Source organism: Pleurodeles waltl, chromosome 4_1 (genome assembly GCF_031143425.1).
Source record: "Pleurodeles waltl isolate 20211129_DDA chromosome 4_1, aPleWal1.hap1.20221129, whole genome shotgun sequence".
In the NCBI taxonomy this organism is placed as follows: Eukaryota; Metazoa; Chordata; class Amphibia; order Caudata; family Salamandridae; genus Pleurodeles; species Pleurodeles waltl.
This window is the reverse complement of record NC_090442.1, coordinates 186,421,331-186,435,643: the sequence shown is the minus strand read 5'-3', so window position 1 is coordinate 186,435,643 and position 14,313 is coordinate 186,421,331. Positions and strand designations below refer to the sequence as shown.

The window sequence follows — 14,313 nt, the reverse complement described above, 5'->3', positions numbered from 1 at the left end:
TAAGATGGGCACATCTTCCATGGATAGTAGGAGGGATTTAGGATTTCAACAGCGTATGCAATGTTGACTGTGATTGTTCTTATCCCCTGCTACCCACTTCACCAGTGGTGTCCACGGCAGCACACTTTTCCCAATCGGTGGGGAAGTGGATGCTGCGCGATTGCTGGTGCACACTGCATCCTGAAGATGAAGAGTTCTCATATTATTCCACACCACACAATCTGCATGTTCCATTAGACTGTATGCTTTGCCAGCCCCCTTTGCAGTCACTGGCCACCACTGCAGAATATTTAGGGAAAACGTTCTCTGACCACAATCCCCTACTGGTGCAATTCCACTGGGGACCGCTGGTATCGACATGTAGGTTGCAGCCTGTGGCACTGGAAGACCAAGGGTTCAGGGATACCAGACGGGAGACCTTGGAGCACTATCTGACCTATAACTGGGGCACAGCAGCCACTCATTTGGTTGGCTGGGAGGCACTGAAAGCAGTGGTACGTGGACACTGTATCTGCACAACGGTGGGGCATTGGGAACATTACACAAGGAGTTATTGCAGTTAGAAAAAACGCTGTGGGGAGTGGAACTGCAATCACACACACACCTCTTGTGAGGGGAACTGTCAAATCATTGTTGCCACTGAGACGCATGTCTGACTTGTAGAGGAGCTCCGCTGCTTGGACTTTAAAGCATATCAGGCTCAGATGTATGCTGAGGGGAACAAATCTGGCCATCTGCTTTACGTGGCTGTTGCGTAGCTCAGCACCCCCGTCGCCCATTATGGTGATTAGGACCTCCGCCACATGCTTACTAACTAACCAAGCAGATATCCAGGAGGCCTTCCCTGACTTTTACCAAGATCTGTATAGCCCCCACCATTGATTAGAACTGAGAGTATAAATGCCTTTCTTCGGGGTGTCACGCTGCCGGCACTGCCTCCTTCCAATACAGAGGCCCTTAACGTGCCCCTTACATTGCTGGATATAAATGAAGCTGTAAAAGCACTAGCAATGGGTAAGACTCCAGGGTTAGATGGGTACCCAATTGAATTTTACAAAACTTATTTGCGATCTTGGCCCCCAAACTCATGCAAGTCTATCATACTACGTTGCAAGAAAGCAGAATCCCCCATCCATGAGGGAATCCTTAATCATTGTCCCTCCCCAAACCAGGCAGGGACCCGCAGGAACTAGCTTCTTACTGCCCCACCTCAACATGGGGAACGGATTACAAGATTCTAGGTAAAATTATCGTCTCGAAATTACTAGGTCACTTGCCCCAACTGATACATATAGACCAGATTGGTTTTGTTCCGGGCAGGTCCATGACGCTCAATATCCGTAGGCTGCATAGAATTATGGAGTTGGTGCCAACCCAGTGGCTCTAGCTACATGCCTGGTTATAAATCTTGAAAAAGTGTTTGATACGCTGGACTGGGAATATATATTCAACTCTCTCAGCCTTTGGCATCACTAGCCACCTCTACATAGCCTTATCCGCCTCGTGTATGCGGATCCCATCGCCCGAGTGAGGCTGGTTTGGTGTATTTCTCTCTCGTTCCCGGTGAGTAGGGGCATGCGTTAGAGGTGCCCCCTTTTCTCCCTGCTTTTTGTCCCAGCCAGGGTGCCACTGGCTTAGATACTGCGACAACAAGATAGAGAGTGGGGAATTTCCCTAGAGGGACCCCTACATACTGCCTCCTTGTATGGGTATGATGTATTGGTTTACATCTGTGATATCAGGAATGGCATAAATGCTATAACTGAGGTCTTGTCCGCATTCAAAGCCGCTTCAGGGTTGGAAGTAAACTGGTTTAAATCCTGCTTATAGCCCCTTCATCTGCAGTGTCCTCCACAGCGGTTACAGATAGGTGCTCAAGAGGTCCGATGGGAGTCTACTTCCTTCGCTATTTAGGCATACACACTAATCATACCTTTCAAGACTTGCTGGATGGTAATCTTATGAGGGCCATTACAGCAGTACGCTCTCAGATAGCCCCTGCGCTTTTTGTACTTTCATAACCTCCCATTGCTTGTTACTAGTAGAGTCTTCTGCATGCTTCATGCTGCGCTGGGCACATTTCTTTGGAACAAGGGTAGGTGTAGGGTAGCATTGCGCAAACCGCAACTCCCAATTGAGAAAGGAGGGCTGGGCGTTAATAATTTGGAGCACTATTATTTGGCAGCACTGCTACAATGGACTGCACGATGGCTGTCGGTCCGACTGCTGGAAGAGCTAGGGCAGGGCACCACTAGAGACGCACTGTGTATGAGACCTTTCTCCTGTCTGCCTTGCAACCCCCGCAATGCAATGCACTCATGACAGTAGCCCACGCCAGCTACAAGTGAGGCATCAAGCTTATGCCCCCACTTCCACAGTGTTCCTCGGAAATTTGACTGTCAGTCTTTCAGCCACTCCAAGAGCTACTCGGTCAAATGCTGGGAAGCGGCAGGAATCGGCACAGCGGGAGCTCTAATCCGTGATGAGGTACTAGAACGCTTGCATACTGATGGGGGCATACTTGGAGGTCACTTCTTGGCATAGAGCAGAATTTGTGCCATATTAGCTGACCTCTGGCAGATAGCGGATTCAGAACCAGACCCCCTCACCCTCTAGTAGTCACGCTACATATTAAGGGCAGTGGTAGGTGCCTGATCACATGGTGGACTAGATCGTTGACATACATGACTCGGGATCCCTTGCAACCAACTCGTCGAACATGGGAGCAGGACGTAGGCAGGGAATTTCTAGATAAGGAATAGGACAGGATGCTAATATATCATGAAAAGGTGTTTGTGGAACAGCAGATTTCAGTATATACAGTAAAACATATTACACAGGGCATATCTCACGCCAGCATCATTTCACAAAATATTTGCTCCCCTTCTAAATGCCCCTGGTGTCACAATCTGGATGCTGACTTGATCCATATGTTTTGGTCCTGTCCGGAGTCAGGCTGCTTCTTGTTCCTAATAACGCAAAAACACTTCGAGTTAACTGAACGTACTGACTTACTCTCTGCTGAGAGTGACCTACTAGGCCTCTTCCGTTGCCCCAAACAAGCAATAGTAGCCAATAATTTTATCGACTTTGCATTCGTCATTGATAGACGAGCCATCGCTGTGAGCTAGAAGTCGCCCTCGCTCCTGACCCTTTCCCATTGGTGCACCATAGTTTTGAAGTAGGGTAGAGCTGAGATAGTGGCTCTCAGGCGAGAAGAAGCGAGAGGATTGTGAAAGGTCCCAGTCGCAAGTGGCTGGGAGACATGCACATGCAAGAGCTGCAATCCTACAGAGAACACATACAGTCCTGACAGTTTCACAATAATACCTAGGCTAGTGAGGACCAAGGAGGCCATGACCAGAATACTGGTCTTATTTGGGCACCCTGCAAGAGAAGCGTGTTCACACTTGACACTGCAAGGTTTACAGACAAAAACTCCTACAGGCTTACATATGGTCTGACCCACGTAATAGAAATATTTAAATTATTGATGCATATGTGTCCTGTCTATTGTGGATTGAGGTCAGTGTTGTGGACTGATATTGCACATCATTTATCAAAATAGTGCTAAGGTACTTGTCTGTAGCTATTTTGAACAGTGCTGAGGAGATGCTTCCTTTTTTGTTAATCAATTGAGTTTAGTTCATAATGTTGTTTTTATTGAACCAGCAACTCCTGTCTTGCATATGACTCGAAAGGGTAAAGATATTTCTCAAGCAAATGTGATATCTATTTATACACTTAGTAACGTTGACTGACCTGTGAATCAAATTAATAAAAATTGTAAAAAATAAAATAAAAAAAAAAGACCGTTCTGGGACTAAACCAAAAGGCCCAGGGGCCTGTCTATATGTTACGCCCATGTTGATACTACTTTTTTTAAATGTACCAAGGACTCCCATCTCAACGATGGGGAATGATTCAGACATGTGAATCTATGGAAGATTCCAATACTGGAGAACTACAGTTACAGGTAAGTAACTTATTCCTTTCGCTTGCCACTCTTCTCAAGAAGACGTAGGAGGATCCTCAGAAGCAGGCTTCTTTAAAACTGCACTAGTGCAGGCAGTGCCAGACACTGTTCTCTTCTATTACGTGTACTTTCATTCTGTACATCTAAAACACTGAAGAACATTATAAGTGAAGATGGCATATTGTAAATATATAGTGAAGCTGTGTGTATATGTGTGTGTATGTGTGTATATATATATATATCTATATATCTATAGAGAGAGATATAGATTTTTTTTTTTTTTTTCTGAAACTTGCCCTCTTTTGACTTCCCATGTTCGCTCTCCACTGTTGGGTTCCGATTGTCTGGTGTGTGATACCATGTTGACACATTTTAAGGGATTTGTACAAAATACAGTGGTTTGTTAATGTGAAGCCAGTCGGTGAATAGGCTCGTGGGCACGCTGATTTTCCAGTTTTTGATTGAGCCTTCCTTCCCTTGCCTAGGTGGAGATTGATTGTGAGCTGCAGGTGGTGGTGTACGACCAGAGCTCCCCTGACGTCTCCTCGCTGCCGCCAGAAGGTTTCCTCGCTGTGCTCCTCGGCAAGCTGCAGAGTCGATTTTGCTTCGTGCACCTCCTTGCAGGTGAGACCACACTCGTCTGTGAGCACCAATGAACAGTATTGGCATTGACGTCAGTCGCACGTCTTTCTCTCACGTTTTCATCCCAATCCCCTCTCTGACACCTCTTTACCTCGCCGCTGTACTTTACCCCTTCTTTTTTTCTGTCCTTCATCTTAGTCCACTTTCTACCCCTGTACCCGCACTCTGTGTCCTTCCACTTTCACTGGATAAACTGTTAAAATATAACGTCCTGGACTATTTAAGTGCGCACGAGTGCCTTCTGGCAGTATGCCTCCTGATAGTTCGGTTGCACGGTCTTCATCTCTGCTTGAGGTTTGTAGTAAACCCTGCAGCTGATTTGCATTGCTTGAGGTGATTGGTTATTGCGATGGAATCCTCTGGAGAAGAGCGCGTCACTCCTGTACTTTTTTGGTTGGTGGGGGTAACAGTGGTATTTAGGTTTGTTTGAGAGAGCACTGATAAGATAACAAGCCCTCGCCGACTCATCACGCCAGTTGTTACTCAAAGGAAAACAAGGTCTGGTGTCCGCATGTCCACAGCGTGTGACATGGTTTTCGGTGATAAGTGTCCAGGGGTCAATGAACGACGTGCTTCAGGAGCAACATGAGTACCCAATGGTTTCTCAAGACTGTGCTGGGGGCATGGGGCAGATTGCAAATGTACCTAAAACAGCTTTTAGGAGGAGGCCATTGCTGTTTATTTCTTGAGATTCGGGCATTTGCAAACCTAACATTTGATCACCACTACTTCCGAGTTGAATAGAAATGTAGAGTGGCAGTTGTTGGGATGTCACAGGCCGATGCCATACTGTACACTGTGGTGCCTGGGCAGTGGTTGACCTTGTCCCCGGTGAATGGGTGGTGTAGGCTAGGTGGGAGTGAAACATTACCTGACTAGGTTAAGGGACGATTGTTAGGCTAAGTGTTGAGGTAAGGGATGGCAGAAGGTGGACAAAGGAGTGAGGGCTTTGGTAGTCTGTGCAAGGAGCCAGCCTATGCACAGAGGTACGCAGGCGCTTCATAGGAGAGCTAGGCACAGTCCAGCCTCCTTTAAGCATTACATTACGGTATTACAGGTATTTAGAGTTTGTTTTGTTCATTCAATGTGAATGTTTTATTTTGTCTTGCTTAAAATGCCAGTCATTGAAATGCTAATCATTGCTTTGATTAAGAAATGGAAATGAATTAATTGACAAATATACAAGATTCACATGCTGTTGTGCTGTCAGCGTTAACAAACACAACAATGCTTTGTCCTGTTCATGTTGTATCGTTTCTGTCTTTGTGTGACTGATTTGCATTAGCTGCACGTTTCCATATCTCAAGCCCTGACCACACGTCACTGTCATGCAGATTGTTTTTTTTGTCCTCCTCTCTCTGAAAAAAGATTAGCCGCCAGAGGAAAAGGCCAGCTCTCTGCATGAAGGACTTTAGATTCTCTCGCTGCTTTCATTTGCCAGTGCAATCATTCCACCTTTCTCTGACCTACCTCTTGAGTATGAATGTTTATTTTACTAGTTGCACTGATCTTTGCCAGTTCCAGCACCTGCACCAACTAAGTTAAGTGCTGCGCTGCGCTGAGATATGATCTGTGGAAGTCCCTATCCAAAAACCTAAAGAAAACTATTTTTCTATTTTAAGCTGTCTATAGCATTAAAACGTTTTTTTTTTTTTTTGTATTTTTTTATTTAAAGAATGTTTTTTGTGTGAGGAAAACGGAAGAGTGTTATTTCCCAACCACCAAACAGATGTGGTGGTAAGTAAGAAATATAAAATATGGTATAATGATATTTACTATCCTACGTTAGGTTACCAGGTGAATGACCCTTGTAAGAATCATTCTTTCAGTCTAACGTCATCTCCCCATCCCATCGTGAAGTAGCTAGCAGTAATAGCGTCTCTCCTTCCCTGTGGAATTCGCCTGTCCGTTCCCTTTGAGGAGATTGGTATCAATATCTGTAAAGTGTACAGTTAAACTTGTACAGAGCCTAGGAGTTTCTAACATAATTTTATAGTCAGGCACATGTTTACTACAAGATTCAGCTGGATTAACTGGCTGTGATTTTTGAATGGTTAAGGTTTTTTATGTTCAGAGGCCAGATATTATTCAGGCCATGCAATAAAACGGATCCACTGGCAGCACTACATGGATTCGATGACCTATTGAATCTTCCTCTGAGATTGATTTTATTTTGGGATTTTTCTATAGGTTAAACCACACCCACTCTAGTAAGTAGTATCAAAGCTCATTAAGTAGTTACAAAAGTATGTACAAATACAAAGGTTATTCTTCAAAGTCCAAAACAAATAGTAAATTCATTTATGTCTGGTTTCCTGTATATTTTGGACATATTTACTGTCTTCCTAAGATGTACCCTTTGGCTAAAATTGGGCATAAGGTTAAGAGGCGTGAAAACGTAGCTCAAAAGAAAAGATAGGATTTATACCCTGCAAGAGGTATTCAGTTGTAACATTCAGAGATTTTACATTGCAGTTTAGTTAGTTAATCTGATATTCCCAAGCAGAGATGGCCGTACTGTAGACCTGCCCAACTAGAAGTGGCATTGGAAGAGTTGGATTTTCAGTTCTCTTGAATGCACTATATCCCCTTCGCTGCCAGGCCTTTCCCCCCTCCTGTGCCGAGCCTTTTTTTGGCTATTTGGGGCAGTTTGTGCTTAGGCCCTCATAACTTTTTGTTCACATAAGCTACCCACACCAAATTTGCGTCCTTTTTTTCCAACATCCTAGGGATTCTAGAGGTACCCAGACTTTGTGGGTTCCCCTGAAGGAGACCAAGAAATTAGCCAAAATACAGTGAAAATGTTGTTTTTTTTAAAAAAAAAATGGAAAAAAGGGCTGCAGAAGGCAGCTTGTGGTTTTTCCACTGAAAATGGCATCAACAAAAAGTTTGCGGTGGCAAGATCACCATCTTCCCAGCTTTCAGGAACAGGCAGACTTGAATTGGAAAACACAATTTTTCAATACAATTTTGACATTTTACTGGGACATACCCCATTTTTACTATTTTTTGTTCTTTCAGCCTCCTAGTTAGTGACCAAAATTGGTGAGAAACTAATGCTGGATCCCAGACAGCTAAACATTTCTGAAAAGTAGACAAAATATGAATTCAGCAAGGGGTCATTTGTGTACATCCTACAAGTGTTTCCTACAGAAAATAATAGCTGAAATAAAAAAATATTGAAATTGAGGTGAAAAAAACAGCCATTTTTCTCCACGCTTTACTCTGTAACTTTTTCCTGCGATGTCAGATTTTGAAAGCAATATACTGTTACGTCAGCTGGACTCTTCTGGTTGTGAGGATATATAGGGCTTGTAGGTTCATCAAGAACTCTAGGTACCCAGAGCCAATAACTGAGCTGCACCTTGCAATGGGTTTTTATTCTATAACGGGTATACAGCAATTCATTTGCTGAACTATAAAAAGTGAAATATAGGTGTCAAGAAAACCTTTGTATTTCCAAAATGGCCACAAAATAAGGTGTTGAGAAGCAGTGGTTATTTGCACATCCCTGAATTCCGGGGTGCCCATACTAGCATGTGAATTACAGGGCATTTCTCAAATAGATGTATTTTTTACACACTGCCTTACATTTGGAAGGAAAAAATGTAGAGAAAGACAAGGGGCAATAACACTTGTTTTGCTATGCTGTGTTCCCCCAAGTCTCCCGATAAAAATGGTACCTCACTGGTGTGGGTAGGCCTAGCTCCCACGAAAGGAAATGGCCCAAAACACAATGTGGATACATCACATTTTTTCACAGAAAACAGAGGTGTTTTTTGCAGAGTGCCTACCTGTAGATTTTGGCCTCTAGCTCAGCCAGCCCCAGGGGGGGGCAGAAATGGCCTAAAATAAATTTGCCCCCCCCCCGAGGCCCCCTGGGGAGCGACCCTTGCCTACAGGGTCGCTCCCCCTGTGTGACATTGGCGCAAAAAAAAAAAAAAAAAAATCACCGGTGCCTAGTTGTTTGACCTAACAGCCGATTTGCCCCCAAGAAATTCGCAAAAAAAAACAACTCCCTGGTGTCGAGTGGTTTCTGTCCCCCTTGGGGGCAGATTGGCCTCATAAAAAATAGGCCAATCTGCCCCTAAGGGGGGCAGAAATAGCCTAAATATAATTTGCCCCCTAGGGGAGCGACCCTTGCCTAAGGGGTCGCTCCCCATCTCAAAAATACAACCCCCCCCCCCCCAGCAACCTTTGCCCAAGGGGCCCCCTCATGCCAGTTTCCTTTTGAAAACTAAATCCCTGGTGTCTAGTGGGCTTCCCCTTCCATCCCTGCCTTGGGGGTGTGGGGTGGGTGCGGGGGGGGACACCACAGAGGGAGCGCTGGCGCTCCCTCTGGGCTCTGTGCCCAGGACGTAATGGTTACGTCCTGGGCACACTTAGCACTGTGCCTCAGGACTTAACCATTACGTCCTGGGCACAGAAGGGGATATAAAGTGTTAATCCTGATAGTAGCTGGAGTTGTAGACTTTGACACCACATCTTGAGTGCATTTGATTGAAAGTTCCCATTTTCTCAGAGTGCAATTTTGAGACGTTTTGAGAATCTTGACTTTGGAAAGCCCTCGTGCACCACACATGCATTGTTTGCTTATATGATTTTGTTGTTTTCCAGGAGAGATAGTCTATAGTTTTGAAGTTTCCAACCCCAAATTATTTGTGGCGATGGGGGGAATTCAGTTGTCATCACTGGATGTTATGTGTAGAGTTAATCATGTAAGATGTAATGCTAGTTCCTTAGTTGTTGTTGGCTCTGTGGCATTCAAATAGCCCAGTTGTCTAGGTCTGCTAGCAAAGATAGAGATGGTAAAGCCTGGTCAATAACTGGGACTTCATATGTGGGGAGGTTTATAGGACTATGAAAAGACATTCTTAGTGGAGTTGGCTTTTAAGTGGATGCTGATTAAGGGTTGAATTAACAGTTTGGTTGGTGCTTTCTGTGTGTGGTAGCTTAAATGATTAAGGGGTGATTCTTTCAGTTAGGTCAGTTGGGATCTTTAGAAGACCCTAAGGGAGAAGGTCATGCTTGGTCTTACATTTTTCCATGCTGTCAGTGATGTAGAGCTCATCAGTGATGCAGAGCCCATCACTGATTCCGAGTCCCATGACAGTGAGTGTAGAAAGTTAGGCAAGTTCTGGGGAAGTGGGATGTGTCTCTAGGGTACACATTACTGTGTGAAGTGGATTGATGGAGATATTGCAAAAGCTGGATCAGGTAAGCTGGTATAGTGCTGTGCCATATACTAAGGACTGTTTGATCCGGGTGTTGGGACGGTGAAGGTCAGGATTGATTGTCAAAGACCTTATTTTTATTGTGAAGAAAATTCTTGAGAATTTGCACTAAGATTGTAAAAGGGTTGGGGGCGTGGCCAAGATGGTGACAGGAGCGGATGCTCGATAGTGCGCTCCGCTCTCGGCCCTTAAATTATCCTCTATAATACTTCGCCGGCATCCTCCTGGCGCCTTTGAAGGAGTTTGCGGTGGATCCCGAAGGATTGTTAAGCGGGTCGGCCCGCACACGCACTGTAAAACAGCTGGGGCTGCGTGCGAGAAGCTGTGAGCCCTAACGGAGCGGCGCTGCCTTCGAAGGTGGAGCGCGGCGGCCGGTGACCTGGGCCCCGAAGGAGGTGAGCTCCCGAACTCAGGCGCGCTCGGACGTTGCTATCGGCTGTCCCGGTGACCCCAGGTGGGACCACGGAGGCCCTGAGGGGTACTGGGAGGTGCCGGTGAGTGAGCTTCTCAAGCCATGCAGCCTGGCAGACAGCGGCAGCAAGACAAACCGAAGAAGGCGACCTACCGGAGCGAGGCGTGGAGCGCGTCTGCTCCGGTTACCTGGTCCGAGATGCTGGAGGTATCACGAATTTGCATGTGGTGAGCAGACGCTGTTGAGGTAGTGCTGCGAAGCGCCTCACTGGCGACACATTAACCAGTTGCACAAGGAAATACACGCCGGACCAGGGACTGATCAGCGCTGACACAATACTGGGGAACAGCACTGGGGTGAGAATAGACCAAATGTGGTGTACACCCCGGGAAGGTGACACTATGCAATGAAAACACAAACGCACAAAGCGGCTCCCTCCACGAATTGAAGTGGTCGTCCTGCACAGATTACCGCTGGCAGGCCCATAGGGCACGCGCTGCTCACCTCCTGGAAGCGCAGAACTTCAAAACTCTACCCCAACACTGGCACTAGTGCTCACGACACTGGACAGAGCAACACGAGTGCAAACATGCGTGGGCGTACGCCGCAAGAGGAGAAAACAAATCGTCATAGACCCATACATGAGGGTGAAGACGTGACCAGCAGCACGATCACTCACCGCCATGGTCAAACCAAAGCAGGCACGACCGTCAGCAACTGTTCCAGAAGATATGCTAATTACCAAACCCGCAACTGTCGATCAAACAGCGTCTCTCCAGCAACTGAGTGAAACGCTGCGATCCCACTCCTCTCAATTTGACAAACTATTACAAGCCATATTGGATACTAAAACGACCCTGGAAGGCACGATTGACTCGCTGGCGCTTGCGGTGAGTCTCTTGAGAGCGGGTCAACGCGAACTGGCAGACAGAGTATCAACCAATGACACATAAATTGCAACAGTCCGACCAGACGTTATTGCACTGCAAAGTCAACTGCATAGCCTGGAAACTGAAGTGACAGCACTGAAACGATGAGCAGAGGATGCGGAAGTCAGGTCTAGGAAGAACAACATTCGCTTTTTTGGGGTTTCCGGAACAAGCATAATTACCCAATTCGGAAGAATTTCTGGAACAATGACTGAAGGACACGGTGATGACAGACCAAATATTGCCCTATTTGGTGGTCGAGCGCACCCACCGGATCCCGGGCAGACCGCCACGACCGGGAGCCCCAGCTCGCCCCTGATTGCACGGTTTCTTAACTTCCGTGATCAGGACCAGAATCTCTAGAAGTTAAGATCGCAAGGCCCTTGGTGATTTGATAACACCACCATCGCTGCATACCAGGATTACACCATAGAGGTACAGCAGAGGCGGGCATCCTTCACGAAGATTAAGCAACTTTTGCAGGAATGCAACATCAACTACTCACTATTATTCCCACCACACGTCTGTGTAGTGGACGGAGAGAAGACACATCTTTCCTTCAATGGAAGACCTGGGTGCATGCTAAAGGATTGGTTTCCCCACTAACAGATGCAACCAAAATTAATGAATGGATCACGCCTCAACCTCGGCGCAAGAATAAACCCGGAAATACAGCATGACTGGCCAGAGAACAGGCATCTGAGAGCCAAGTGCAGGCCCTGAAGGAAGCTAACCAGTTTTCCTGCAATCATTATACTCCTCTTCGGGAGGATACATACACTGACTCAAACTAATTGCAGGGCCTTTCCAGTGCGACTACGTCTCCGTTGGCTTTTGGCCCTGAATTTACCCCACGTGTAGTGGAAAACCTGTAGAGCTGATTGACATGTATGGCCTCATGGGCCCAGCTGGGCTTGCAAAATCAGGATCGCCGACTTACAGGCTCCCTGGCCAAGACACTGCATGTACAGCAAGGAGACTGTACGAGGGACTGATGTGGTGGACGCGCTCTTCCACCAATTCTAACCAAGCATCAGCTTGCCCGTTGTTTCTCAGGAGGCCCGCCGCTGACCCACAGGCGCGACAGCTAACGATATAGACAAGATGGAATAGGCGAACGGACTACTGGAAGGGGCTGGAGGCCCATGCTATTCCTGCCCCTTTCACACAAGCCCCCCACTACACCCTGTGGGTTTCCGTAGAGACAAGATTGACATTATTGCCCTATGTTGCACCAGTTGTGCACACATTCTACATGCTAGGTGTCACCTGGCGAGTTTGTATTTAATTTGTTGTTCTTACATGCCACATGTCATTGTCACACTTACAGCAAAGAGGGGGGAATTAGCACGCGATGCACACATCACTTGTATATTTCACCACAACACTCACATCACATTAGTATTGATGCCTACAACATACTAACCTGGAATGTGAGAGGCATGACTACTCTCACTAAACGCCTTAGGATTTATAATTACTTGAAGTGATACCAAATACATATAGCAATATTACAAGAGACACAACTTACTGCGTCGGACCTGCATGCTCTGTAAACTAAATGGCGCGGGCAATTACATGGCACAGCCACATCATCATACGCTAGAGGAGTACTGATATGGGTGGCACCAGTGGTCCTATATGTGGTGGAACACCGCAAAGTGGACACTAATGGTCGGTATTTATTGTTCATGTACTGTACATTAGATGGTAAACTGCTCAACATAGCAAGGATATACGCACCCAACATAAAACAAAGCAACTTCCTTTTGTCGATCCAGCCTACGCTATTTAAAGACCCAACGTCCACCATCATATGGGGTAGAGACCTAAATTGCGTACCAGACATTGATATGGACAGGTCCCATCCACCATTAATGGGAGCTCCTAGCAGGCAAACCACTAAGGCGCTTCAGCAGTGGATACCCAAGAGGGTGTTAGGGGATATGTGGTGGCTCACCCACCCCCTGGACTGGGAATATTCCTTCTATTCTCCGGTACACAGATTACACATCCAAATTGACTTGCTGCTTAGTTCGGCAGAACTGGTTGGCACTTTCAGGCAGACAGCCTATTTGGCTAAGTCCGTATCAGACCACTGTCCCCTAGTGGCCACCATACACTGGGGCGGAATAAGCACCCGGATACCCACATGGCGGCTGCAGTCAGAATTGCTGCTGGACCTTCCCTTCCTCTCGGAAATGGCCGAGCATATATCCACGTATTTTGATCTAAACGGGGGAACCTCAGCAGAGCGAGTAATAGAGTGGGATGCACACAAAGTTGTAGTAAGAGGCTGCTGCTTATCAGCAGCGGGGGGACTGCGTTTCACACTATCGAAGGAACTGACACCAGCAGAATCAAACTTACACGGTGTGGAATGTGCGGTGGCACAGGGAACTGAGGCACCTGATGCCCTCCTTGAACCACGCAAACGCAGGAATGAAGCGGACATGCGCCTGCGGAAATTTGACTACCGCCATTACACGGCTACACTGTACTCAGAGGGCTACTGATCGGGTAGACTACTAGCATAGTTAGTTAGGGGTGAGACACCGTGCACTCCTATTGGGGCTATTCGACTCAACAGTGGGACAATAGTTAATGCACAGGCAGACCTAAATAGTGCTTTTAAACAATACTGTAACACATTGTATGAGACGAGACCAGACCGCCCGGATGCAAGGACAAGGGACTTCTTTTGCTCACTCCCCCTCTCCTCTCTCCATTGCAACAAAAAGTATTGGAGAGACCCATTGAAGAAGAGGAAATAAAATCAGCAGTGCAACAATTAGCTCATAACAAGGCACCAGGTGGCGATGGCCTACCGGTGGAATACTGTTAGACTTTTGCGACACAGTTGATCAAACCGTATCAAGGGATGCTCCAGGAAGCCCAAATAAAGAGGTGACTTTCAGACTCCCAATGCGAAGCGTTAATAGTGGTCCTGCACAAGCCCGGCCGGGATCCGCTAGATGTATGATCTTACGGACCCTTGTCGCTACTAAACCTAGACTGTAAGATATTAGGCAAGATACTAGCAAACCGGCGATTGCCGTTCATGTCCCACCTGATACATGAAGACCAGTCGGGATTCATCCCTGGTCGGAGCACCTTCTT

The 14,313-nt window shown here is 46.6% G+C and overlaps 1 protein-coding gene across 1 annotated transcript in view; it reads left to right on the top strand.

Moving 5' to 3' along the window:
- The window catches only part of DUSP16 (dual specificity phosphatase 16), a 231,182-nt gene that overhangs the window by 135,946 nt on the left and 80,923 nt on the right, over positions 1-14,313 (top strand). The window contains exon 3 of the mRNA XM_069228021.1: positions 4,462-4,600. Within this exon, the coding sequence (XP_069084122.1) occupies positions 4,462-4,600 (139 nt within the window). The remainder of the gene's footprint in view (positions 1-4,461; positions 4,601-14,313) is intronic.